We start from the raw sequence: 26,643 nt of genomic DNA, 5'->3' as shown, positions 1-26,643 counted from the left end.
AACGTGGCACCATATTCCTCTCCTCTCAGGCCCCTGTTATCCAGGCCTGTCCTCGGGCTAGAAAAGGAGGCCTACCACCCCCTGCCCTGCTTTGACTCTCCATTGGCTGGAGCTTAGTGTTTAGCTTAGCATTAGCAGCGGCTAATCCTCTCAGGCTGCGAGGGTAGGCGGGAGCCACACAGCATGCTCGCCCGCTAACCACTGGTCCCGGACAGCACAGCATTAATCGCTAACTCTGACCATTTAATCTGACCGCCAATGAATGCAGATACATGGGGGGTGGGGAACACACACACACACACACACACACACACACACACACACACACACACACACACACACACACACACACACACACACACACACACACACACACACACACACACACACACACACACACACACACACACACACACACACACACACACACACACACACACACACACACACACACACACACACACACACACACACACACACACACACACACACACACACACACACACACACACACACACACACACACACACACACACACACACACACACACACACACACACACACACACACACACACACACACACACACACACACACACACACACACACACACACACACACACACACACACACACACACACACACAGAGGGAGGGAGGGGCAGATTAAACGGTCACACTCTCCCTCACTCTGTCTCTTTTACACACATGCATATACACACACGGTTATGGACAAAAGGATGGGGGTTGGAAAGTCGCCACAACCTGTCTCACAATCAGTCTGCTCTCAACAGAGTTTCCGACCAAAGCAGATACATCTCTCTTTCCCTTTTTTTTTCTCTTTCCCCTTTACTAAGAAGAAAGTTCAGAATAGGGTGGTCCCTTTTTCAGTTGTTTGGAATATCGTTATGTTGCTTTTTATCCTCCGTCCCCCTCGCTGTCCCATGGACTTTGGATTCAAGCTTATCTTTCGCTGTGTGTAGGATGTTTTCAGGAAGTAGGAACGTTGATTCTGGCCCTCCAATCTGACTACCGTAGTTGGAGTGGGACACAAGCCAGGGGTTATACGGGTCCCATCCTGGGATTGACACACCTGGAAACATGAACCAAAATCCAGGTAAAGACTTGTGATTTGTTCCCAGAACATCTGCATTTTTCGTTGATGAATCTGCACGCACTGAACAAGGTGCAGGGTAGGGAATGAGTATGTTTAGTGCAATCTGTAAGTAATATGTCTCTCTACAATACAGGCATTCAGAGCTTTAATTTAGGGGTGTTATCATCCCACCCAATATGTTTGAAAACCCTTACACACTCGAAAGCCGTGTTTCATTTAAAAACATGTGAGTTGAAAAAAAGGTTGAAATCATTTTAAAAACACACATCACACTGTCCAATCGTCTCTAACTGGAGAGTTTGTCTCATTCATTTACCTCATTAGAACAATTTGTAGTCCACCTTATATTCTCTTAGAACAGCGTAGTTTCACATTTAATTTTGGTAAGTAAAGTCTGGAGAAAGCTCATGGTTTTTAAGTGTGGCTGATGTGGCCAGAGTCTTTTGAGTTTCACTGGTGGATATTTATTACTGGGCAGCTAGCACTATCCTCCGAAATATGATTCTCTTTGGTGTGTTTGCAAAGGCTGCTAAATGGCCTTCTATTGCGCACAAGCAAATATGCTCGCTGCTGTTTGAGTTGTGTTTGTTTAATGACCTCTACAACAGATGGATGGAGGGTGTGAGATGCAGCAGGAGGAAACACTAGATCAGTTATATTCTAATCATTCTGCATTCAAAACATTCATCACTGTATACTTTATCCAGTCCGCTGTCCCTCTCTATAAGGCTTCACATATTTTAATTTATAGCTAAATTAAAAAACTATAGCCTAGGCTTCTCTGAACTGCACACAGCCTCACCCACTCCCTGCGTTCCAAATCGCATACTCTTTCTTTTTTCTATTCTACATACTACATCGACCATAAAAAAAATCTAGTTAGCATGCAGTAGGCATACAATTGGGACATACTATTAGTTATTTCGTCATAACATTGCACCTTTTTCTTGCCTCTTGCTTTTGTATCCGTCGCATCCCCGGTTGTTTTCATACAGAGGCTCTGTCGATGTGATGTCACTGGTCAGAATCGCCCAAATAGTATGCTGTTTTCAACACTAAAAGTCTCAGCAGGATGCGGTAGACATCAGGGTATTTTTAAGGCTTCTAAATCTGACCACAAGAAATGGGACATCCTAAATCTTTTTTCTGCCACACTAAACAGCCAAAAGTATGGGTATTAGAACGCAGGGTCTCAGCCACAAGTTGCCCTTTGACCTCAGCTGAACTGGTCTGAATGCAGGTGCAGGATGACTCCAATTTATGGCTTTTGTATTGATTTTGGTTCACTCAAACTGGGCTATGCAAAGCCATATCCCAAACTGAGCCTGCTGTGAACATTTGAATATGGACGTTGACTCTTACTGTAGGTTTAGGCAAACAATGTACACCACTGAAGTTGTGCATATCTGTGCTGGTCTTATATGTGTCTTCCTGACGTCATAAATCCACCCCTTTTTAGAATTCTAAAATGATGAGTATGTTATTATACACACACCTCTGACATGGCCTTATTCAACATCCAATAACTGCCTTGGCGATTTATACTTTGTCACATAATAAAGTGTGTGTCATATATACATATACAAATCTTTTGATAAGGGTTAGGTTGCTGCTATTCAAATTGAATTGGTGAAATATTAATGTAATCATTCTAAACTAGAGCCGCATTGTGTCAGCAGTTTTTCTTGTAGGAATCCAAATTTCCCACAAGCATCATTTACAGCATGATTCATTGATAATGTTTAATGTAATGTGTATCTGAATCTGAATCTGATGAAAATGGGGGCGGGACCTGATAAGCCTTTGGCTTCTTCCTTCACCCTTCGGACAACACAAAGTATGATGTGAAAGAGATAATTGTGTGGAATTGTCCGAAAGAATAATAAATAAAAAATAAATAATAGCATTGATGCCTTAGTAATCATTATGATGGTAGATGCATTTACACTGTTATATATTGTGCAATATTTTAAATGGAACATATTTTTTTAAATTCCTTCCTCGTGGACAATCTCTGTTTGTCCCCGTCTCTTTTGTTTTTGTGTGGCTTAGTTTTCTGTGCCAGACTTTTCAAGGAAGAGAATAGTTTCTTCTTATGTGTGTGGTTCAGACCGTTCCCAGCTCCTTCAGTGAAGTGTTCCAGGGGGCAAGCTGTCAAATTGAAGAAAAGTGGTTGTGCCCTTTAGGCTGTCACCACTGGCTTATTGTGGAGTGTGTTGCCCACTCAGCTTGTCACAAGGTTCCACTTCATCAGTCAATGGAACTTAACTTGAACAAATGTCACTTTGAGGCCAATCTAGACTCTAGAGCCACTTGACCTTTGTTGTGGAAGTAAATTGCTGGTTAATAAACACTGTATATATATATTATATTTCTATTTGAATTAAATCCTTTTACTTTTTTTATGGTCCTGAAAGCCCATTCACAAATATCCGCAGTAGTATTTGACTACAGCGAGCACAATATACTCCTCTGTTAGTGAGCTAGTCTTTTGTTTAATGAAAAGGATTTCACATTACTATAACCTGGGGCAGCCCAGCCTTTCTCTTCAGGACAATAGCCATTTTAAAAAACCAGTTCCAAAGCTGGTGCACCTGAGGCTTGGTAAATCTGGTTATACCCATGCACACTGCTCTGTAGATGTCTCATAGACTGTGACATGCAATACCTCTCCTCTGCAGATATGATCTAATGTCTTTGTCTGGCATGTCCTTTTGTGACTTACAACATCATAATGTGTTAGGGTGGAGACAGCGTTTGAGTGTTTGAGATTGATAACATTTTCTGCCACATCACAAACGAAAAAGTGTAGAAACAAAGTTTCATATTAAATTTAAGTTTTTAGGAATTTTATTCATAAGCTGGAAATTGAGTTTACATATTACACTCGTATGGCACACAGCATGCAGATTTAGTACTTTTGAGTATTCAGAGGAACATGTTCAGTGCCGTTTCCCACAGTCCTTACGCTGACTACACTGTAGCGTCTTAGTAGCCAGGTTATTATTTTAATAAAGCATAGATATCAAACAGGTTTAGTCTGATCATCTAAAACTCAGCAGTGGGGGGAAATCAGCAGATGCATTGAACTATGCGGTAAAAGGAGGATAGTTGAAGTTTTGATTATTACATTTAAATACACAGTGTACTTGTTTATCATGGCGTAAGAGAATCCACCTGTAGCAGTCAATATGAAACTTGTACTTTGCACCTGGTCCAACGGCATCATTATTTATCTGTCCTGCTGACATGCCACTGAAGTGAAGAGATAAAGAAAGCATGTAGAAAGGTGTATGATGGGTTGTGCAACTTGTGCTATTTCAGGTAGAGGACGTGTTGTAGTTTCAGTTTGTCAATTTGGGTCATTTGATTTAGCCGCCCACTTTCTGGCACATATTGGTGGAGCTTTAACTGTCACTTTTCACCACAGTCACGCAAAGGGAGTGTTGAATACTCATTTTGCAGACCCACAGTACCGTTGCATAGAGTACTGTACAGTTTCAGTTAAAGGTGGAGTCAGTGATTTTGATGAACCGTTTGTTGTCAAAATTACTTTTTGTCAAAATCCATGATTATCTTTTCTAGAGCTGCAACGATTAATCGACTAAGCGATTATTAATCGATTATTAAAATAATCGCCAACTATTTTGATAATCGATTAATCGTTTCAAGTAATTTTTTAATAAAAAATGTCCAAATTCTCTGATTTCAGCGTCTCAAATGTGAATATTTTCTGGTTTCTTCAATCCTATTATGAGAGTAAACTGAAATATCTTTGTGTTTTGGACATAAAAATACATTTGAGGAAGTCAACATGGGCTTTGGAAAATTGATCAACATGTTTCACCATTTTCTGACATTTTACGGGCCACACTAATCGATTAATAATCGATGAATCGAGAAAATAATCGACAGATTAATCGATTATCAAAATAATCGTTAGCTGCAGCCCTAATCTTTTCCCGATAAGCTACCTATCTGTACTGTGTGTGTCTGCACTGAAAATAAATCTGGCGATGTTAATACACAGTATCCTTTCTGCTATGTAAACAAAGGGTAAGTAACCAAAGGGGCCCACCGTAGCTAGCAATATACCAGTTTACAGAGCCTAGGCAGTGTATTAACACTATTTCCTACGCACATGGACAGGTAGTGGATCGTGAGAAGATATTCACCGATTTTGACAAAAGGGGATTTTGACAACAAGTGTTCTCTAGAATCGCTGACCTCACCTTTGAATTTTGATAGATTTTATTTGTGTGCCAGCAAATTGTCCCTGAGTTTGCCAGCCTCATAATGTTTGACATTGGATCCTTGATTAATGAATTGAATCCCCCCCGGGGCACAGGCTAGTGCGTGCATGTTGTGATTTTAGAACATCCGTCACACAGGCTCATCTGTGTCTGCCTTAGACTCGATGTTATGCTCTGAGCCTGGAAGTGCTGAGTCACCCTGAGCATGACACTGCCATCAATCAATATAGCTCTAAACTGAGTGGAAACACTGCAACACACTGGGAACATATTGGGAATACAGGGAACACATTATATCAGTGATTCTTGAGAAGTGGGACAAAACAGGGTGCAATGTTGAAAAAAAAAACCCTATGTTTAGGCAAATTAAATTACATGTATGTTTCCAACATATGCTAAGCTACCGAGCTAAGCTTTGATACAACCTCACAGCTTTTATCCTTTTTATCAAAATGGGCTTTTTACCTTGCCATTCCTTATTTTGTGTCAACACCGTCGGACACCAAAAACACAAATCAATTTTCCCTCAATTTATGCTAGACCCATGAGAAGAATTGTGATCACAAGTATTCACCAAGACTGACAGAGGCCACAAAAATATTTTCAAAATGTATATGACTATTATATAGATATTTTATATCGATTTTCCTCTATGTTCTTCAGTTGAACTGTGTAATGGAATGTTTACTTTAAAATTAACAACAATCAAGATGTGTTTCAAATTTCAAAACACATTCTCATGTTAGGTGACTGGTTAGATTTTCACATATGACCAACCATTCCTCAACAACTATGAAATATAATCATTTATTGTTTAGGGCTGTCAAAATTAACGCGTTAACGCAGGGTGATTAATTTCTGAAATGAACGCGTTTTTTTTCATCGCAATTAACGCTTGTGCAGAATGATCCGCCCCGTGCATCCCACCGGCTCTGTACTACTACAGTCACTTGTGGCTGACCCAGCCAGGATCAGTAGCTGCGCACAGCCAAACATAACAGCTCGCTAGCCCATGCCGTGTTTTAAACTTCTAACGGTCACGTCTGTGTCGGGGGCATAAATAGTATATAAAATCAACTGCCATGGGTGACAGTTGATGTCGGGAGCAACAGGTGGTTGTCCGCTCTGCTCAGAGCCTGCGAGACACACTGTTTTGGACGTCGTGAGAAGATAACAAGTGTCATATATTTGATTTAAGGGGATAATTGTGCTCCAGACATTCTATTCTTAATCCCTAATAACATCTACAATTTTAAATATTTTAATTTTTAAAGATAACAGCAGTTACATATGGGAGACGGCCTGTTATCCTGGTTCTCAAGAATCACTGATATATTGTTTTCAGGTCGCACTACATAGGCCCTAAATGTCTCCAAAACCCAATTGTCAGATTCCAAAAATAGATGCAGCATGTGCAGACTGCGAGCTAGAATGTGGTTTACTCTACATGTCAATGGCCACTCGCTTCTTGGTCAATATGTTTAATTCCCAACACTTGTTTAGTTTCTCTTTTACTCTTGATTGTTTTCATATGAACCACACACACACACACACACACACACACACACACACACACACACACACACACACACACACACACACACACACACACACACACACACACACACACACACACACACACACACAATGTGTTCATACCTTACGTTACTATGTGTCATCTTCATGCCCAAATTACTTCTTAACTTTGGTTAATCCTGGCACCTCCTTATGACCAAAGAGACCCTGTTCAGGTAAAACAAAAAGACTTACAATAGTAAAAAAAAAATAAAGAAAAAAAGATATAGATATAACTGAGTATGCTGTATTGGAGGGACACAATTGAATAATATCAAATAAATATAATTCTTCATAAAATAACTTGTACATTAAGGTTAACTGGTGGTGGTGCTATGTCTGGTGTGTGTTTTGGTCTATCACGTTGTTACTTACTTTGCTACATTGACTCTCATGGTGTGTTTCTGGTTGCATTGTCATCGTGTTGGGAAAGAGGTTGGCTACATTTTGTGTGAGTGTGTGGGCACAAGGTGGGGAAGCTGTTGTCCTGCCCCTCAGCCAGTCTTGTATGTATCACTGGGAAGTGGATTTATGAAGCGTGCAAGACATGTGTGTCTGATGTGTTTTGTATGTTAAACAGCAGTTCATTGTGGTCACACCTACCATTACCAATACCTTGACTTGTTTTCTAAAGGAAGAGAAAGTACTGGGAATGCTAGTCAATGGATGATTTTTCTTGTTATTAAACTTTCCTCACTGTGTAGGATGACTACTATGCTGATATTTCTGATGAGAAGTCTTTCTCAGTAATTCCTAAATGTACATTACTCCTTGTCTGTCTCTTATTTCACCTCTTAGTGTCTCTTTCTATCGACTTTGTAGTTATTGACACTTTCTTGTCTTTCTTTCCAGCATCTTACCAGTATAAATCGGAGGATGCTACCCGCCCCAGCTCATGGGGTTCCGGGCACACCTACACTCCCACCGTGACCCCTACCCTCACCCCAACCCCAACCCCCACCCCGGGTCACACCAACAATGCTTCCACCAAAACAGGTACACTTTGTTACAGAAAAACATCTGTCTGTTATGTTTAAACACTATATTAAAGGTGCTACGAGGAACTTTTCAATATTTCTGTCTAATTCTTCCTCTGATGATCAAACATTACATGCAACGGCAAACGAGACCATCAGTGCAAATAATGTTATTTGTATAAAGTTGTCATGGGTACTCTCACCTAGAAACTTCCGCTTTTGTGCAAAGGGGGTGAAAGAATAGAAATGAACTGAAAGTTCCTCGGAGCACCTTTAAGACATGAGCAGCATTGGTTTTGCCTTCACCAGTGTCTCAATCGGGCTGTGGAGTTCTTTTTGCTGCTGTTTGACAGTTTTTTTTTTGTTGCAGACTCGTTGCTCTTCAACAAGATTGACGAGAGACAGAGGTTAGCCCGTGAGCGCCGTGAGGAGTATGAGAAACATAATGGTGTGTATTATTTGTGTGTGTGTGTGTGTGTGTTCATGACTAACCTTGCTTGGTAGCTGTGGTGCCCGCTTGGCTTGATTGTTACATAAAAGTTTAGCCTGAAGCCAGACCCCCTCCGTTGCCATGGCGCCAATGTTACATAATGGCTCAGGCCATGGGATGGTGGTTAAGGGGAGGTTAGTGTTATTTTTTTTAAATGTGTGTTTTTGTAAGAGTGTGTGAGTAACATATCGCAACTAATGTTTTTTTTTAGGAAGTTGTGACCCATTTGTGTCAGTCTGTTTTCATTAGTGACATGCGTTTGTGTTCATAGCATCATACACAGTGGTCAAAAACCTCTGGCCCCAGCTGAGGGGATTTTCTTTTGTGAGGAGAGCTAAAGCCCTCGTCACATGATCTCTAGCTGAGCCATCACACCACTGCCATAAGCCTGTGTGTGTCCATGTGGCATGTGTTTGTGCATATGATTATTATGAACACTCTTGTTTTTAGCCTGTGAGCACAAGTGAACACACTATTGCATATGCATCAAATCATTTCTAAGTGTATGTGTTTGTTTGTGTTACTCAATGAATAAGCTGCTAAGGAGGCCCAGTGGCAGGCGCGCGAGGAGCGAGCCAAGCAGCACTATGAGAAGCACCTGGAGGACAGGAAGAGAAGGCTGGAGGAGCAGAGGGTGAAAGAGGACAAGAGACGGGCTGCCGTGGAGGAGAAACGACGGCAGAAACTGGAGGAAGACAAGGTCTGACACACAAAAGGCCCCGTACTCAACCTGTGGGCTGTGACCTAATAGACATGAACCATCTTTTAACATACACTCTGCCCCCTTCCCTCTTCACTTAAGGCAGTTGGATTTTTTAACTTTCTTGCCCCATGGAGTAATAGGGAAACATGGACGATATGCATTTTGCAATGTCATCAATGGGACGTTTGGCAAGACCCTTAATGCTATCTGTGTTCAAGTTGGAAGTCGCTGTGGATAATAGTTTCTCATATCTTCCCACCAGGTTCAAACTAGGGGTGTGAACGTTTACAAAAAGTCTAACCGTGTACACGACGGATTTTTTTTTTGTGTACACGGTTAACCGTGACGTCATTGTCCTTGTGCGCCCACTGTCTTGTAGGCGCGCGCACACACAAATACGCGTTTGTTCGCCTGTAAACACACAGTTGACATGAACTACGCTCGTTTACACAGCTCTTATAATAGGTCCATGGTACACACACACACACACGGTCGCCTGTCATGTCATTATCGCCCTTCATTAATTTCCTGATTAATATAGCCTATCGCTTTCTACATGTCCACGTTTATGCAGGTTGAACAGGTGTTATGAAGTTCAGGCTACCTACGCGCGTAGTTCGCGTCAACCGGGTAACTCTTTAGGCTGTGACTCGTACCCGAGCACGGCGACTCCCCGTGTGTGTGTGTGTGTGCGCGCCGATTTGTTTATTGATTTTTCGGTTATGATTTACTAAACGGTTACACGTGCACACCCCTAGTTCAAAGGAACTTTTAAAAGTTGAGTCCCTGTGGCCAAGTGGTCAAAAATGTAATCGCATGTTCTACCTGTTGTCAAATAAGGCTAGACCAATTCTTCAAAACAAAACAAATCTTCAAAAATTATATTTATAAGTACCTCAAAGTTTGCGATATTTGATTGCAACTTGCATTTTCCCTTTATTTATTAGTTACAGTAGGGTTTCAGTGCAGGGAATGAGAGATGCAGGCATCATTTAATGCAACAAAGGCACCCGGTTTGAAATGAACTGGCTATGTTGGCGCAAGGTGGCATCCGCCCTAACCACTACTCCACCAGCAGACGCCCTACTTGGCTAGTTTTTAATGGGAATTTTGTGATTTATTTTTTTAGGAAAGGTAAAACAATTTTTTAATTATTTTTGGCATTGCAACAGCCTAGAGAATATCTTCACCTCCTGGGTAATAATCTCTAACTTTTCTGCTTTCATTTTGAGCATGTTGCCTTGTACTTTTTGTATCTTCTTTGTACATAATACACCTCATAGCTGTAGACTGAACATATCTCCCCAAGTTTCTTTCAGAGCAAAAAGTTGTTTCAGTCTTCCATTTGTATTTGCAGGTTTGGCTGTTTTTATTCAATGCCGATTGTGTGACAAATCGATGTTGTCATTTTGTTTTAGGCTCGCCATGAGGCAGTGATACGTCGGACGTTGGAGAAGAGCAATAAGACCAGACAGAAGCCCAACCGGTGGTCTTGGGGAGGAGTACTGCATACCAACACTCCGAGCACACCCGCCGGTACCTTCACACATCTCACACACAGTATTTGTCTTATGTATCGTTGAGCCACTTTGCCTCCTGAAGAGTACCAGTGTTTTGTTTTTTTTGGTTTCTCAAAAATGTTTGATACGGTATATCTCATCTTCCTGGTTGCCAGACCGTTTGTCTCCTGTGTAAATATGTCTGCCTGCCTCTGCGTGTCACTATTGTTCTGCCATGTTTGTATTTGAACTTTTCACATCCCCCTGCCCTCTGTTGTTATTGCTGACTCACACCCTGCTCTGGCTCTCCTTCTATTTCTCTCCCTCCCTTATTCTCAAACTCTCTCTCTCTCGCCTTATCTCTCTCTCTCTCTCCATCTACCTGATCTCCCTCTACCTCCCTCTATGCTCTTTGTTTCCCCGCTATTGTCCTCTCCCGGTCCAGGTTTTGTCGAGTCGGCTTTCCTCTTTCCACTCGACCTTGCCGGACTAGAGCACATGCAGGGTGCTCTCGGTCACTACCGCAGATACCGCGGAATGACCTCCGAATGTGAATATTATTGTAGAAGTGTGTCAATTAGGCGGCCAGCGTTAGACCGCTGGCACTAGCACCGTAACTGTACCGGCTCCATTTTAGCTTATTAGTGGCAAAGTAGGTCAATGTGAATTAGCAGTGATTAGTGTTGGCTGTTTTTATTTGCATGTAGCAATTCCAGTTTGTAACTTGAACTCATGTCCCAAGACAAAAGCATCATTAATTCAAAACCATTGTTGCTCCATTTTCATAGACGACGTAAGACCCGTTTAGCACTAATATGTTTTCCTCTTTAGCAACATGTTTGGTAGTTTCTCGACATCTAACATGGTTTAACCAAACTAGATTAGATTAATCCTTCCAAGAGAGATTGCTGGCTCCGTCTCTCCCTCTATTCCTATTGTTCTCTGTCTTCAAGTCCACCTATTTAATAAACCATTCATTTGTGTATATCGTGTATCTTCCTTGTTTTTCTAGATTCTGACAGGCGGTCCGTGTCCACCATGAATCTATCCAAACATACAGACCCTGTTATTACCAAGCGCCTCTCCTACTCCTCTGCCACACTCCTACACTCACCAGACAGAGGTAAAGAAAAAATTAACTTTACACACAGAAACGCCAGTATTATACAGCTGGGACATAACCTTGTGACAGTCTTAAGCGCTCATGGTTTTCTTTTTTTTAACCAAATTCTATTCAAGGATACTGTGACATTGAGATGGAAAAAAGACAGAATGATGCATTACAGCCAGGTGGAGTCAGAGATTCTGGAGAATACTTGTAAAATATTTTGAAAAAAAAAATCTGGTGTTAATACACAGCCTAGGCTCTGTAAACTGGTATGGAAACAAAGAGAACGGAAACAAAGGGGGCCCACCGTAGCATTCAACATACCTGTTTACAGAGCCTAGGCTATACAACTTGGTTTCAGAGCACAGGTAGTAGACAGACAGTTAGCTTAGCTTAATTAGTATACGAGAAGCAGCTAGACTTGCTATTTGCAGGCCGTTACAAAGGCAGCCTACCAACACCTCTTAAACTCACTAATTATACTGATATCTTGTTTGTTTAATCTGTACAAGAAACAAGTGTATCAATGACAAGTTGGAGTTTAAGGTTGCCAGACAGCACCCTTAAAAGAAATGGGGCTGGACAAAACCTCCCTAATACAACTACCTGACATTTTTACACTTCCATATTTCAGACAGATTAAACAAACAAGCTATAGATGATGTCATTAATTAGTTTTAGAGGTGCTGGTAGCCAGACTGGCTGTTTTCCCTTTTTTTCCATCTGTATGCTAAGCTAAGCTAAGCTAACAAGCTGCCTGTATTGATCTTCTCATCTTAAACCATAAAGCTAATGAACATACCTGTCAGAATATCAAATTATTCTATGAATTATATATTTAGCTATTGTGCTAATTTTACAAGTAGATCACACATTCTGTGCTGTTCATATGTTGCTGACAGGCTTACGGATGAGAACAGCGTCCTCTCCTGTCATAAGTAAAGCTCAGTCCAAACCCCGCCTACACCAGGGAAAGACCACCCAGCACAAAAACACAGGTGTTTTCTGGGAATTATTTGCAATTAGGTCCCTCGTCATATTACATGTTACAGCAAAAAAGATCATGGGCTGGAAACTGTTGAGGGATTTTCAATGGGAAATAAATTGCGATTCCCCTGTGTACTGTCCTGTTTTTACCTTGATGACATGTATTTGATAATTGAGTATCGAGTATAATTGAGAAATCCCACAATATTTTACAAAATGATACTGGGCTAATGGCATATAAAACACTGTATGGTATATGTGCATGTATTTGCACTTTCAGAGGGATCAAGATTTTTTCCCCGGCTCTAGCGTGACCCCTTTCTCTAATCCTCTGTTGGATAATCTTTTTGTTTTTGTGGGAACACTGTAGACTGTTTGTATCCCAACTGGCAAAATCAACACCCACATTTCAACTATCGTACTTACACAAATCGTAGACATAAAAAAAAGTAATCATGAGCCAAGTTTGAATGTTGCCAAGGCAAACCCTGGCCGCTCAAACTGACACTGTGAGAAACGTCACACATTCACTGAGTGCAACAGCAACTTTGAAAGCCGTACGTCGCTTGCATACAAAGCGGTGTAGATTAGAGACACGGAATTGTCCTTTTTTTTCGCAGTTTCCAGCCCAGTTGTATCTTTGAACCCCCTCGTTCTGCAGCCTGTAACCTTGTGCTCCATTATCGGAGCGAGCAATGCTGCATGTGTTGCCTGACTAAACTGTGGCAGATCAGGTCCGAATGAAGATGAATTCATTTTGGCAATCGTCCAACTCTGGTTAATTACCTGCACCAACTTTTATACCGAGGTACTACGACTGTGCATGGCTTTCAGCACTTCTTTAATGAATGGGTCTTTACTCATGCTCAATAAAATGCAAATGCAGTATGTCCTTTTGTTCTGCTTTGCTTATTTGAATGTTCTCCTCCCTGTTTGCTCTTGGTTTCGCACTTTACCTCCAGGCTGTTTACTTCCACTCATAATTAAGAAACTGGTGCATGCAGGTGTAGGCGTAACACAGTAGCCTGTGCATAGTAAAAACTCCTTTACCACTTTTTAGCTCTCGCCTACTGTGAAGTGTGAGGGATGGCATGGAACAAAGTCATTTTGCAGCAATTATAATCTGCTTTGACGGATTTCTTGAGGCTAATCAGTGGGCGCCCGGTTAATAGTTTTTAGCTGTTATCAAACCTAAAATATTATTTGTGTGTGTTTTCAGGCCTGCGCCGTCTTCCACTGACACCCTGGGAGAGCAATGTGGTCAACCGCCTGCAGCAGCCCACACACTCCTACCTGGCTCGCAGTCGCAGTGCCATGAGTCTGTCAGGAGAGCAATCATGTAATATATACACACACACAACCCACATGAGAGACCCCTCTTGGCTTTTATGGTCAGTGGCAAATGTAATGGCAGCTCATAGTGCTAGAAGTATACTATTTACGCTGTTATATAGTTTGGTCTCTTGACCAGAGCAGATTCGGATGTTAATCAGATTTGGCCAGACTTAAAGCATTACACCGTCTGGAACTTCCTTCACCAGCCTGTATCAGGCACTCAAAGCCACACAAAGGTCTAAAACAATTAGGCTGTTGAGGAAGTATTTCCACGTGGATTTAAATCCTTGTCTTATTCTGTTGTCACCACAACAACAAAAGCTTTAGATAGTTTGTGTGTGAATATTTGCAGGTTTTTCTTGGTGAAGCCCTTTGTTGAAAAAATTACCCGAAATAATGTAATGTAAAATATATAATATTAAGTAAGAACCCATGTAGTCTAAATAAGCCAATTCGTGTCACTTCCTTTTACCTGAAATTAATGCATTGCTTGTTGTAATTGTGTATTGTGAACTGCGAATTGGTTAAAAAAAAAATTCTCTTTTTGTTGTTGAGAAAATCACTCTGTTATTCTCCCACACACAGTCACTCAATCATACTGACACACACAGCACGCTTTGTCTTTTTCTGCTTTCCTCTGCTCTGCACACTTCTATATACTCCACAACATTGCTCTTCTTGCATGGGTTTTCTGTATTTTTCTACTTGCTCACTCTCTCTATTCAGTGTAGGGTCTAATGCATCCACAGTTAGGAGTTTATAATGACAAACTGGACCACAAAGTCTTACATTGTCGAGATGTTTCTCACAATGGGACTTTTTAGAGCAGGGATTGGTTTGCCAGGACATTTGCCCATAAAAGTGTAATGGCACAAAGGGAATTTGACATGATTACATTTTGCTTCTTTAAAGATGTCATTTTCTTCTTAAGCTCTAACCTGACTAGCCAATCCTAGTAGATACTTCACCTTAAAAGATTTAAACATTGATTTCTTCGTCGTCTAGTTCTGAGGTGATGGTTGCAGTATATTAACCGATGTGCTTCTAATCAGTAGCACTAATGCCTTCTTTCTCTTTCTCTGTTTCATCATCTGTTCATTCCTCCCAATCCTCCGCCGTTCCTTCCAAACTCTGTTCACTCATTTATTCATCTGACACCCGTCTCATTCCTTCCTCAACTTCCCGATATCTCTCTCCCTCTCTCTCTCTCTCTCTCACTCTCTCCGTGCCTCCCGTTTCTCAAACCTTTTTCCCCGACGTTCCATAAATCCTCACACACACTGCCCCGATCTGTAACACCTTCCCCCAAAACACACTTCCGAATCCCGCCCCTCCCCCCCTCCTCCTCCATACATCAATGTAGCCATGCCTGTGTGTCCTCGCTCAGTGTCTTGCCACCCCATGGGCTCCATGTCCTTTAAGGCCATCCAGGCCCAGCCCATCCCTCACTGCCGCAGCCACGACCGCAACCTCAGCCGGGAGACGGCCGCGTCCTGCGCCAAGAGCGCCCGCAGAAAGACCACCGGCAGCACACAGGTGGGTTCATGTCATCAGAAGGGATGGGGCCCATCCCATCCAATATGGGTATCGGGTCAGGTATGGCAGGGATCTACGTATCGGACATCATACTGACATCTCCGATCAATTAAAAAAATATATATATTATTGTTTTATTTTTTTCAGACATTAGCTATGTGATATAGAACAGAAAAATCAAGTCTCTGTGAAGCTGTGCTCTTCACACACACCCACTCACGCATGCACACACACACGAACACACACACACCACTGGACCCAATGTCCATCTGTCTGCTGCTTATACCATTAAGGTCTTAAAAGGAAGGCATCTTCTGTACTATATATTCCACACTGTCACCTGTAGTGAGAAAAAATGCATAGACTGTACATATACACAAACACATTAATATGCTGGATCCAATCCTTCATACCAAGGATATACCAGGGATGTATTGAGCTTCGTCATTGTTAATGTATAGCTGAGGGAGTTGTGACCTGCACATCACCCCTACAAGCAGGATATGATTAATGACTGAAGATATGATTGTTAGAGTGAGAAAATGTTGATTTTCAGAGTAACAAAAAACAGTTGAGTTTTTACATATTGGTGTCATGGCTTTGATCCAAAGGTTGTACACAGCCAAAGGACGGCTGTCTGAGTCTAATCCTGTTACTGGACATGTTCTGCTGCTCTCAGTAGGGCACTTTATAAACCACCTGATTACTGTGTTTGTTGCTAAGGACATTTTTCTGAAGAGCAATACAATTTTGTAAAAGGCCATATGTTGCAGGCTGACCCGGGGGCCTGATGAGGGTGAAAAAACAATCCTGCTCATTTGGAATAATACTCTTTTAAATATTTTTTTTTCATCTCCATCTCCCGCACCAATAGCCGAAGAGCCGTGACAATGTGAGGAAGTCGTGGAGCAACCTGTCACTCCCATTGGTTCCCATTCTGACTCTGCCCCCCAAGAAGCGCTCCTCTTCACCGGGCAAGAGGACCAGCAAAGTGACAGCACCCTCTCCTGGCAGGTAGGAGAACACACCCATGATAGCTGACAATTTTAAAACAACATTCACTTTTAATTGTTTGTTTTATTGTGACTTGTCTTTATTTTAAAATTTAAAATTATGTTTTTGAAATGAAACTTTCATGTTTGGGAATCCATGGACAGGAATTTAGACAGGAACATTCTCATGTCTAAATTTAAGTTCAGGTTAATGGAAAAAAAAGTGAAGGTGTAACAGCTTTGTGAGTTGCTGAAATGCTGCTTTTTCTTTTTCTGCATGTAGACCTCCACAAAAGTCATCGGGGCGCCCGCCGACCCCCAAGCAGCTTAAGTCTCCGGGGCCAGAGGACCCTGGGAACTTTCGTCCTTTCAGGGTCCCACCCCAGAGCCCCAGCACCGCCCCGGGACAAAGAGAGGAGGAGGAGGGAGAGGGAGAGCAGGTCCTCAGTCCTCTTCAGCCTCGGCCTCAGCCTCTGGGTCAGAACAAGAGCAGCAGTGAAACCACACCCACAGCAGCCAGCGGTCAGTGACCACTCCCAAGCCCAGTCTCTTATGCCTCGTTTCCACTGAGCGACACAGTTCGGTTCGGTTTGGTTCGGCTGGGGCACGGTAACCCTAGATATGGCATGCGTTTCTACCACCTGCTGATAACTCAAATGAATGGGAAAAACGAAATTTTCCTCTTAAAAACAGGACCCTTCACTCTTGCCGAGGTGACTACAAACGGAAATTATTCTGTTGCCAATCAACGGACTGTAGTGCTGAGCTCCACCCTTTTGGGACCCTTTGGGACGAAACTGAAAAGGGTCTGACTTGGCTCTCTTATTTTGGACCCTTCCCAACAGTGGAAAGAAACACAAAAAAAAGCGTGCCGCAGCAAACCGCTCATTGGAAACTAGGCTCTACTGACATAAATCACGCAGCCTGGATGGTTTTTATCAGTCAGTTTTCTAATTGATCATGTCTTTGCAGAGAGTGTGAGCAGTCCTCCAGCCCACAAACCCTCAGCAGGCACCACAGACCGAGAGGAGGCCGGTCGCATCCTGGCCGAGAACCGTCGACTGGCCCGCGAGCAGAGGGAGAGAGAGGAAGAGGAGCGCAAGCAACAGGAGGAGCAAGCCAGGTACGCGGACTTACTGCATGGACAAGTGTGTGTGTGTTTGATCTGTGTAGCTGTAGTGAAGCAGGTAGGGCGGTCGTCCACTGGGTTGCAGGGTCAGTGGTTCAATCCCCTGTCGCCACGCCACAAGTGTCCCTGGGCAAGACAATGAACCCTAAATTGCTCCAGATAATTAACTTGCACCCTGCGTGGTTAGCTGCTGCTATTGGTGTATGAATGTGTGGGTGATGTGTGCAAAAAATTTATGTAAAGCGCTTTGGGTCTGTGAAAAAACAGGGAAAAGCGCTATATACAGTGGCTTGCAAAAGTATTCATACCCCTTGAAATTTTCCACATTTTGTCACGTTACAACCACATACGTATATTTATTTTATTGGGATTTTATGTGATACACCAACACAAAGTGGCGCAACATTGTGAAGTGGAAGGAAAATGAAACGTGGTTTTAATTTTTTTTTATAAATAAAAACTGAAAAGTGTGGCGTGCAAAAGTATTCAGTCCCCTGAGTCAATGCTTTGTAGAACCACCAATCGCTGCCATTACAGCTGCAAATCTATTGGACATCTACAGACTGATATATTTTGTCCATTCTTCTTTGCAAAATAGCTCAAGGTTCAGATTCAGCATCAGATTGGATGGAGAGTGTCTGTCAATAGCAATTTTCAAGTCTTTCTCAATATTCTCAATAGTTTTTAGGTCTAGACTTTGACTGGGCCATTCTAACACATGACTATGCTTTGATTTAAACCATTTCATAGTAGATCTGGTTGTATGTTTAGGGTAGTTTTCCTTCTGGAAGGTTAACCTCTGCCCCAGTCTCAAGTCTTTTGCAGACTCTAACAGGTTTTCTGCCCTGTATTTGGCTCCATTCATCTTCCCATCAACTCTAACCAGCTTCGCTGTACCTGCTGAAGAAAAGCATCCCCATAGCATGATGCTGCCACCACCATGTTTCACGGTGGTGATGGTGTGTATAGGGTGGTTTGTAGTGTTAGTTTCCGCCACACATTGCATTTTGCATTCAGGCCAAAAACGTCACGTTTGGTCTCATCTGACTATGCATGGCTTTTGGCAAGGGATGGATAAAATCAAAGCATAGGCATGTGTTAGAATGGCCCAGTCAAAGTCCAGACCTAAAAACAATTGAGAATATTGAGAAATACTTGAAAATTGCGGTTCACAGACGCTCTCCATCCAATCTGATGCTGAATCTGGAGTTCGAGCTATTTTGCAAAGAAGAATGGGCAATAAATATCAGTCTGTAGATGTGCAAAGCTGGTAGAGAAATACTCCAATAGATTTGCAGCTGTAATTGCAGCGATACGTGGTTCTACAAAGCATTGACTCAGGGGGCTGAATACTTTTGCACGCCACACTTTTCAGTTTTTTATTTATAATTTTTTTTTAAAACCATGTTTCATTTTCATTCCACTTCACAATGTTGGGCCACTTTGTGTTGGTCTATCACATAAAATCCCAATAAAATAAATGTACGTATGTGGTTGTAACGTGACTAAATGTAGAACATTTCAAGGGGTATGAATACTTTTGCAAGCCACTGTAAGTGAAGTCCATTTACCATCTGTTGAGAGTGAAAGGAGATGGATGACATTTACTGTATATATGTATGTGTTTATCTGCCGCCTTTTACTGGGATTAATTTGTATGCGTGTGTGTATGTACAGGATAGCGAAGGAGGAGATGGCTCGCCGCAAGGCCGAGGAGCGAGCCAAGCGAGAGGAGGAGGCCCAGCGTAACATGGAGGAGATGAAGAGAAAGGAGGAAGAGGAGAGGAAGAAGGAGGAGGAAGAGCGACTTCAGAAAGAGAGAGAGGAGGCCGAGAGACTCCAGAAACAGGTCAGAAAACGTGTACAGGCAAATTGGGGAAAGGCTTAACTCAGTGCAAGAACCCATGGAGGTTTGTCGGTGTCACAATAAAATTAAAAACTTGTTGTGTGTGTGTTGTTTAGAAAGAGGAGGAAGAGTCTCGCCAGAAAGAGGAGGCAGAGCGACTGAGGCAGGAGAGAGACAAACACTTCCAGAAACAGGAGGCCGAACGATTGGAGAGAAAAAAGGTGACACATGTTCATACACACGTTTTGATATTTCATAATATTCCTTAATGTGCAGTACAGGGGGAAAACAAATCTCTATTTTCAATTCAACAGCGTCTGGAGGAGATCATGAAGAGAACAAGACGTTCAGACCCAGCAGAGAAGGTAACGCCTTAAAGAAACACGGTTCAAATGTAGCAAGTATCTGACTTATTAAGAAGAGTTTGTGTTGTTCCTGAGTTCTAACTCCCTTCTTCTTTGCCATCCCTAGAAAGTAGTTCCTAACAGCAATGGAGACGATGCAGGTAACATCAATTAACTTTTGTCTATAATCATAAACATTATTTTATTATTTTGGAAAAAGTGAATAGTCACATTTGCAGGAATATAACTTTTGTTACAGTATTGTCCTGTACTTCAAAAATGCATCCACTGTAGAGTTCCAGTGAATGAAGATTTTTTTCTTACTGCTGTGTTGCTTCTCTCTCAATCATCAGTGACCTCTGCCGCTCCGAGTCCATCTGCACACAGTGGCAACAACAGCAATGGTGGCCAACCTGACCCCAACCTTGACCCCAACCCCACCACACTCAGCCACACTGACCAGAGGTAAATGTCATGTCAATGGTCACATATCCATGTCTTAGGCGGCTGTGGCGAAGTAGGTAGGGCGGTTGTCCTCTGGGTTGCAGGGTCAGTGTCCCCGGGCAAGACACTATACCCTAAATTGCTCCGGATAGTTAGCTTGCACCCTGCCCGGTAGCTGCTGATATCGGTCTATAAATGTGTGTGTGATTGGGTGTGTGTCTATACAATAATGTTAAGCGCTTTGGGTCTGTGAAAAACCATTTATCCATGACTGTTGTGGGTATAAAAAACCTATCTCTTTTTATTCCTCTGGTTTTCCAGGGAGAACGGGGAGTTTGAAGAGGTGATTGTACTGCCTTCAGATTCCAGGCTGTCTCCTGCTGAGGGAGAGGAGGAGCAGCAGCAGGATGAAGAGAGAGTTCCTGTCATAGCCTTCAAGGAGAACGGTCTCCTAAAGCCTCTCAGTGGAATGGAGGATCTATCAGCCCAGCAGGGACCAGGTCAATACACCTCCTCTGCTTCTTTTATTTGTAGTCCTCTACTACATTTTTTTTTTTTTTTTTGCATTTTCAAGCTTTATTTGACAGTACAGAGTTGAAATGGGGAGACAGAGAGAGAGGGGGGATGACATGCAGTAAAGGTCCACATGTCGGACTTTAACCCGCGACCACTGCAACGAAGGCCGGAGACAATATGGTACACGCCCCAGACTACACCTCTGTTTGATACACTAACATATTAAATCAGATCTCGTAAAGTTGATACAGCTAGCCTGCTGTGAAAACCATAGTATTTCTGTCTTCTGTGGCTCTACAGGGAGCTCCCCAAAGTCTCTGATGTCATGGTGATGGCATAACAATGTGTCATAGGGGTTTAAACGCTATAGCGTTGCATTATGGGGAACGTAGGATCCATTTTTTGTGGAGCTTGGCCCATTTTTAATGGGTCTACACACTCTAGAAAATATCATCCAAAGGAAAGACACACTTCTGGCTTAGGGTAGTTGATTTGTAGTGGTTTCTTATAGTGTGTCAACTCACCCTTTTATTTATTTTTTGTGTATCTCTCCTGATCATCCATCCTTTTCCTCATCCTCTTAGCTTCACATACTGTACCCTCATTGTCATCTGAATCGGCCAGTTAGCTTGCTAGCCAAAGCCAGGATGTTGTCAGTTAATGACATTTGGTCAAATGTTCTATCCAGAGCTTCAATAATACTAGTGTCCAATAGTAATCCAATCATCTTGAATACAAAGTCATTGGTATGAAAGGTGGTAGAAGTGCACTACCCTTACTGTGTGTGGAAAATACAGTGCAACTAGCCTTCACAGCAACTGGCCTTCTTTTCTGTTTCCCTTTGGTTTTCAGATGTTGCCTGATTGCTCCGTTAGACCGTGATGATAGCACGCCCAGAGAGACAGGAAGTGAGGCGGTCAGAGAGAGGTAGCTGCACAGAGAGCTGCTGCCGGACTGAATCTGAGGAAGGAAGGAACTAACTGGCAGCATCACGGCCAGACCCTTCCAGACCTTTAACTTCCATCTCTCCCTCCTCCTGCGACAGAAGAGCCATTTCCTCCAAAGATGGCGTCTCCAAAGACACTTCCCAAAAGCATCTCCAGAGAGAAGTTACTCATCCTCCCCTCAACAAGCTCACTTGGGAAACAGATCCCTTACGCGGTTTCTAATGTTCTGGGATCCCTAACTACCCCCTCATACTGAAGTGAATGTCCTGAAAGGGCATTGAACGGGCCTATTCCATTGTGTGACTCTGTGTGCATGTGTTTCATGAGTGTGTGTGTGTGTGTGAATGAGAGATTAGAATGTTGTAAACAGAGATCAGCTGTAAAGTCTTCAGCAGCGATACTTGAAGAGTTTTTTTTTTTGTTTTAGTTTTTTTTTTCTCAAAGAAAAATCAGCAATGTGACGTTATAACTGGAGAACGCACAACAGGCTCAGAATTACAAGGTTTCATTTAATTTTCGTGTTTCGACATTGCTATGGCAATGTCCAAGAAGAAATGGGATCTAGGAAATTAAGTCAGTGCATGAAGTTGTATTCAGACTAAAAGGAATGGTGTCATGTAATATATGTATGCTGTGTTCGACAGTGTCTAAGACTAGAGGTTATTGTTGGGCTGAGACGGGGGTGTCGGAGCATCATGGAGTTTAAGTTTAAAAAATAATATATGAAAATACTGTTCCTTCAGAGAATTAGGGTGTAAACTACTGATTTTTGTTTAGTTTTATTTAATTACTGTACATATAAAATGCGATTATTTTTGTTTGTTTCGTCCTCATGCAGTCTCCAATTTCTGTTCCATTTGAGAGAGAAAAAAATCTTCTTTGACGTTAAATCCCGCCCCTTTTACTTTAATTTGTTGACCCTCTAGATTGAGGGATCAATGCTGCATCCTATGTCCTGTCACACTGTCTAACCGAACCGTACTGAAGGAGGCTGCTGTAGTTTATAGGTTAACCTTTTGGATAAAAAAATAATGTTAATTCAGAAAATGTTGATTTGATTTGATCTCTTTAATGAAGGATTGAAGAAGACATGCTGCTAATTTTGACGTTCCTTTGCCTTACCGCATCGCAGAAAGATTGAGGCGGCTTGTCTGTACTCACTCACCAAAATAAATATATGCATTCCCAGTGTGAGCTTTGGCATTCCGGCAACACGCACCGGAATCTCCTGTGGCTTCCTTTTCTTGATTGATGTTAAAAGTATGGATTGGAAGAAATGTTGTCAAGTTTGTACATTATGTCTTCACATTGGAGCTATAATGTCAAACAATTGAGACATTTAAAACACAGGAGCCCTACCATTACACTAAACATGCTGCTCTCCTAGCTGTTCTGAAACTTTTGCACTTAAAGTTATCTTCGTTCATATCTTGCAGTACCACCAAAATAGAAGGAACTTCAGAAAGATAAACGTCCTGGTTACGTGTAGCTGGTTTCAACTGGTTGTACATAACATGTTATCAACATGGTTACTTGACTTGCAAATACATTGCTTTGATGGAAGCAAGCATCACTTGTAAATTACATTATACAGAAATATCCTATACATTATGTTTAAAGTCAATATATTTTACTAAGACTGACCATAAAGCTTTGAAAATACCAGCCCCTCTACTTCAGAAGAGTAGCTGTGGCATGTGATGTTTGAAACCACTGTAAAACTGAAATCACTATTCAACTGTTGCAGCCGGTGTTTGGCAAATAAATAAAACGTTTTCCAATTGATTATCTAGTCACTGATGCTTTTATCCTCCTTTTTTGATCAAAGATACAAAGATACAGAATAATGAAACGAATGCATTTTGTAGATTTATTCAGCACAAGCCAATAAAAACTAACACACAGTATGATACAGAAAAATACTTTTCAAACTGTATAGAAAAGTACACAAGTTTTGGAAAGAACAGACAGAAAATATTTACATTTGAAGAGAATGCTGGCTATACAACAGCATCATGTAAGTCCAGAGATGAAAGTTATTTCTCAAGTGTGTGTGTGTGCTTCCATTCAAATAAGTGGGCACAATAAGCGGTCAAATGAGTAGCGCTTTTGGTGATGTTCAGACTTATGCACACAAAGCCAGGATGTTGTCCTGTGATCCATTCCAAAAACAAACAGTAGTAGTCTTTTTGTAGAACTTTGCGTCACTGGATCTCAGGGGGTTGGAATCGAACTCTTCACCAGTAGAATGTTTTTGTGAGGAAACTGGCTGCGGAGTTGAGCCAGCTTCCGTTAGAATCGTCCTTGGCTGTGGTGCGGGATATTGCTCGGTCCACCTCTTCGGGGCCCTCCTCCTCTTCCGGGAGGTAATCTGGTATAGCCGAGTTCTGCTGCACCTCCGCCCCGGATGGGTTCAGAGAAATTAAAACCTGAAGAAAACAGAAAACGGTTCAAAAGTTAAAGAGTGAACTCACATCTGCGATTCTTGGTTTATTCTCTGGTGGACATTCAAATAGTTTATCGTCAACTCATCATCATAGTCAATGCACATGCTCTTTGACCACCACTCACCTCTTCTCCTGCCTCGTTCTTCAACACCTGTTGGGCTGACAGCACCTGAGTGGCAGCGATGGCCGACGCCAGACTCTGGAGAATGAATAAACCCAAAATCATGTTCCTGAACCACATACCCACTGGTTTCGGTGACGTCAGTAATAATACAGACGTTGAATATTAACCTTAGGGATATAAAGCCAATATATCAATAGGCCGTCTGCGTTGGAAACAGACACTGACAGAAAATGTTTGTGCTACCTCAGTGGACAGGTCTGAACGGATGCGGACGGTGCATCTCTTGGAGGCCATCTGGAAGGTGAAGCTGATCACTCCTTTGACTTTGAGAAGAGCCTCCTCACACAAGCCTCGCTGGCTCTTGATAAAGAGAGGCAGAATGTGTTATTTAACAGGCTGGTAATAACGATTGTTAATGTAATAAGAATGTGTGTGTGTCTCCCTACTCACAGCGCTGTCCAGCCCCTGGATGTGCAGAGTAACAGACTTGGCTTTCTTGTTGGTGGAGTTGATAAAGAACTGGGATTTCTTTATTTTCTCAGATGGGCGTGGGACAGGGTTAGCAGGTGCACCGAGAATATTGAACACCTCCCGGGCCAAGGCTGTGATGTCGATAGACAGACCCTGCCTACATGGAGAAATATGACATTTTATGTTATTTAAGTCTTCCAGATCCTCTAAATCAGAAGTGAAAAGAAATGGTAATTCAGCATGATTATCAGGCTACATTTAGTCCTATGTTTGAGGTTGACTGAACACCAGTTGCATTATATAAACTTGTTATATTCATCCAATAAATCACTGCTTTCTAAGGCAGTGTCCCGCCAGTCTCATTCTTCTAGAAGCTACTTTCTCGCTAACCCTTGGTATTCCTTCATACAGGATACTGTTGGTAACATGTGTACTCCTGCTGATGTTAAGTACTGCACGCAGCATCCTGGTGTAGCACCCGTCTAGAGACTTCTGCAAGGTTGGCTTCAGGGTCCCTGAAAATACAAGATGATATAAAAAAGAAAATATCTCCTTACCTCACAATTAGATTCTCCAAGCTCACCATCATACCCAGTTCATTCTTCATGGTGGGGATGTTGGGAGACAACTCCGCCAAGTAGCGCAGGGTCTGAGGACAAGGGAAGACAGAACAGGGATTATAAATATACACTGCATTTGGGCAAACAGTCACATGCAGCTGCCAAACATTTCACATCCCATCCATTACACAAGCTGTCCTGCATTAATAACTAACAGGGCATTCTCAATTTATAAAGCTGTCCCATTTTTTTTCTTTTCTTTTCTTGTTACATTATTTAAGGAGAATTAGTTGTTGTACCTTTAATGAAGCCATATGTTTTAATTGAATATCAGCAAAGATATAACAGTTTATTTTCAGAGACTAAAGACATGCTTGATATTGATTATCCATAATAACTGTGACTATAACTGTTGCTGTTACAGTGACGTCACGTGTTGTTACTCTCAAATTACAAAGTTGCAGCTTCAGACCAAACGCGACACGAACCAGCCCAGCCTCTGTCGTCTGTCACCATGGCCCTATTATAAATCTGTCACCTGAAGAGTCGCGAGTAGCACGTCCGGGTTCTGGTGATCCAGAAACAGAACCAGCCCGGGGAGACAGCCCTGGTCCTGGACTATCACCTCTCGGTTCTGCGGCTCAGAGGCCAAGTCCCGCAGCTGACTCACCACCGACAGAGCGTCCATCATCTTTTGTTTACTTTACCCTAGACCTGAAAACAGAATGGTCACGTTAAAGCGAAGATATAACATCGATTGTGGACAATGACGTGCTCGTTGTGAAAACGTTGAACCAATTGAAACCACAAAAAGCGACAATTGTGTATAACTCATACGTGTGTGTCTTCAGCTATGAACCTCCATCTCCGAGACTTGTTTATATACGCTCAAGTACTAAAAGTAGTCCTGTCAATTCAGCGCGATGGCGTAAACGTTGCAGCTAAGCTAAAGAAGCTAGCTAAGTTTGAAACGTGAAGAAGCAAACCAGCTTTACTTAAAATACAGTTTTTTTATTTGTTTCGTTGCGTCGTTCTAACATGCAACAGTGAGATAGCGATACCTCATAATGAAAAAAAACACTGAAAGTGCGATACGTGTGGTTAAAATTCAGTTAGGCGATGTTTTCTTACCCAAAAGAGGAAGCTCGTGGAAACAAAAATACGAATTTGGAGCTCCGCTCTCGTGACACACGATTGGTCGACCAGCCGTTGCCTACACTGCAAAGTCGCCCCTTCCTATTGGCTG

At 42.2% G+C, this 26,643-nt stretch overlaps 2 protein-coding genes across 2 annotated transcripts in view; one reads left to right on the top strand and one right to left on the bottom strand.

Moving 5' to 3' along the window:
- Positions 1-22,278, top strand: part of map7b (microtubule-associated protein 7b) — a 28,084-nt gene extending 5,806 nt beyond the window's left edge. The window contains exons 2-18 of the mRNA XM_080047583.1: positions 7,795-7,938; positions 8,290-8,367; positions 8,946-9,109; positions 10,531-10,648; positions 11,624-11,734; positions 13,926-14,045; positions 15,429-15,577; positions 16,452-16,591; positions 16,853-17,091; positions 17,542-17,692; positions 19,376-19,547; positions 19,661-19,765; positions 19,859-19,909; positions 20,016-20,049; positions 20,242-20,353; positions 20,654-20,832; positions 21,701-22,278. Coding sequence (XP_079903709.1) covers positions 7,795-7,938; positions 8,290-8,367; positions 8,946-9,109; positions 10,531-10,648; positions 11,624-11,734; positions 13,926-14,045; positions 15,429-15,577; positions 16,452-16,591; positions 16,853-17,091; positions 17,542-17,692; positions 19,376-19,547; positions 19,661-19,765; positions 19,859-19,909; positions 20,016-20,049; positions 20,242-20,353; positions 20,654-20,832; positions 21,701-21,711 — 2,078 coding nt within the window. The 3' untranslated portion in view covers positions 21,712-22,278. The remainder of the gene's footprint in view (positions 1-7,794; positions 7,939-8,289; positions 8,368-8,945; positions 9,110-10,530; positions 10,649-11,623; positions 11,735-13,925; positions 14,046-15,428; positions 15,578-16,451; positions 16,592-16,852; positions 17,092-17,541; positions 17,693-19,375; positions 19,548-19,660; positions 19,766-19,858; positions 19,910-20,015; positions 20,050-20,241; positions 20,354-20,653; positions 20,833-21,700) is intronic.
- Positions 22,279-23,651: 1,373 nt separating this feature from the next.
- armc1l (armadillo repeat containing 1, like) lies at positions 23,652-26,548 on the bottom strand. The gene is made up of 7 exons (XM_080047706.1): positions 26,529-26,548; positions 25,936-26,111; positions 25,395-25,486; positions 24,817-24,994; positions 24,610-24,726; positions 24,367-24,441; positions 23,652-24,224 (listed from the first exon to the last, which is right to left on the bottom strand). The coding sequence occupies exons 2-7, from the start codon at positions 26,086-26,088 to the stop codon at positions 24,033-24,035; spliced, it is 807 nt and encodes a 268-aa protein (XP_079903832.1). The 5' UTR covers positions 26,089-26,111; positions 26,529-26,548; the 3' UTR covers positions 23,652-24,032.
- Between the last annotated feature and the right edge of the window lie 95 nt (positions 26,549-26,643).

This window comes from Ammodytes marinus (assembly GCF_949987685.1).
Source record: "Ammodytes marinus genome assembly, chromosome: 19".
Lineage (NCBI taxonomy): Eukaryota > Metazoa > Chordata > Actinopteri > Uranoscopiformes > Ammodytidae > Ammodytes > Ammodytes marinus.
Note: the sequence above shows the minus strand (reverse complement) of the source record. Positions and strands in the feature narration are given on the sequence as shown.

Excerpts from the sequence above, each read along its gene's own strand:
- armc1l (XM_080047706.1), bottom strand. The coding sequence starts at position 26,088 with ATGATGGACGCTCTGTCGGTGGTGAGTCAGCTGCGGGACTTGGCCTCT. Across the intron at positions 24,727-24,816 it reads TCCAGGGGCTGGACAGCGCT|AGCCAGCGAGGCTTGTGTGA; the intron begins GTGAGTAGGGAG and ends CTCTTTATCAAG. Across the intron at positions 24,442-24,609 it reads GTTCAGACCTGTCCACTGAG|AGTCTGGCGTCGGCCATCGC; the intron begins GTAGCACAAACA and ends TTCATTCTCCAG.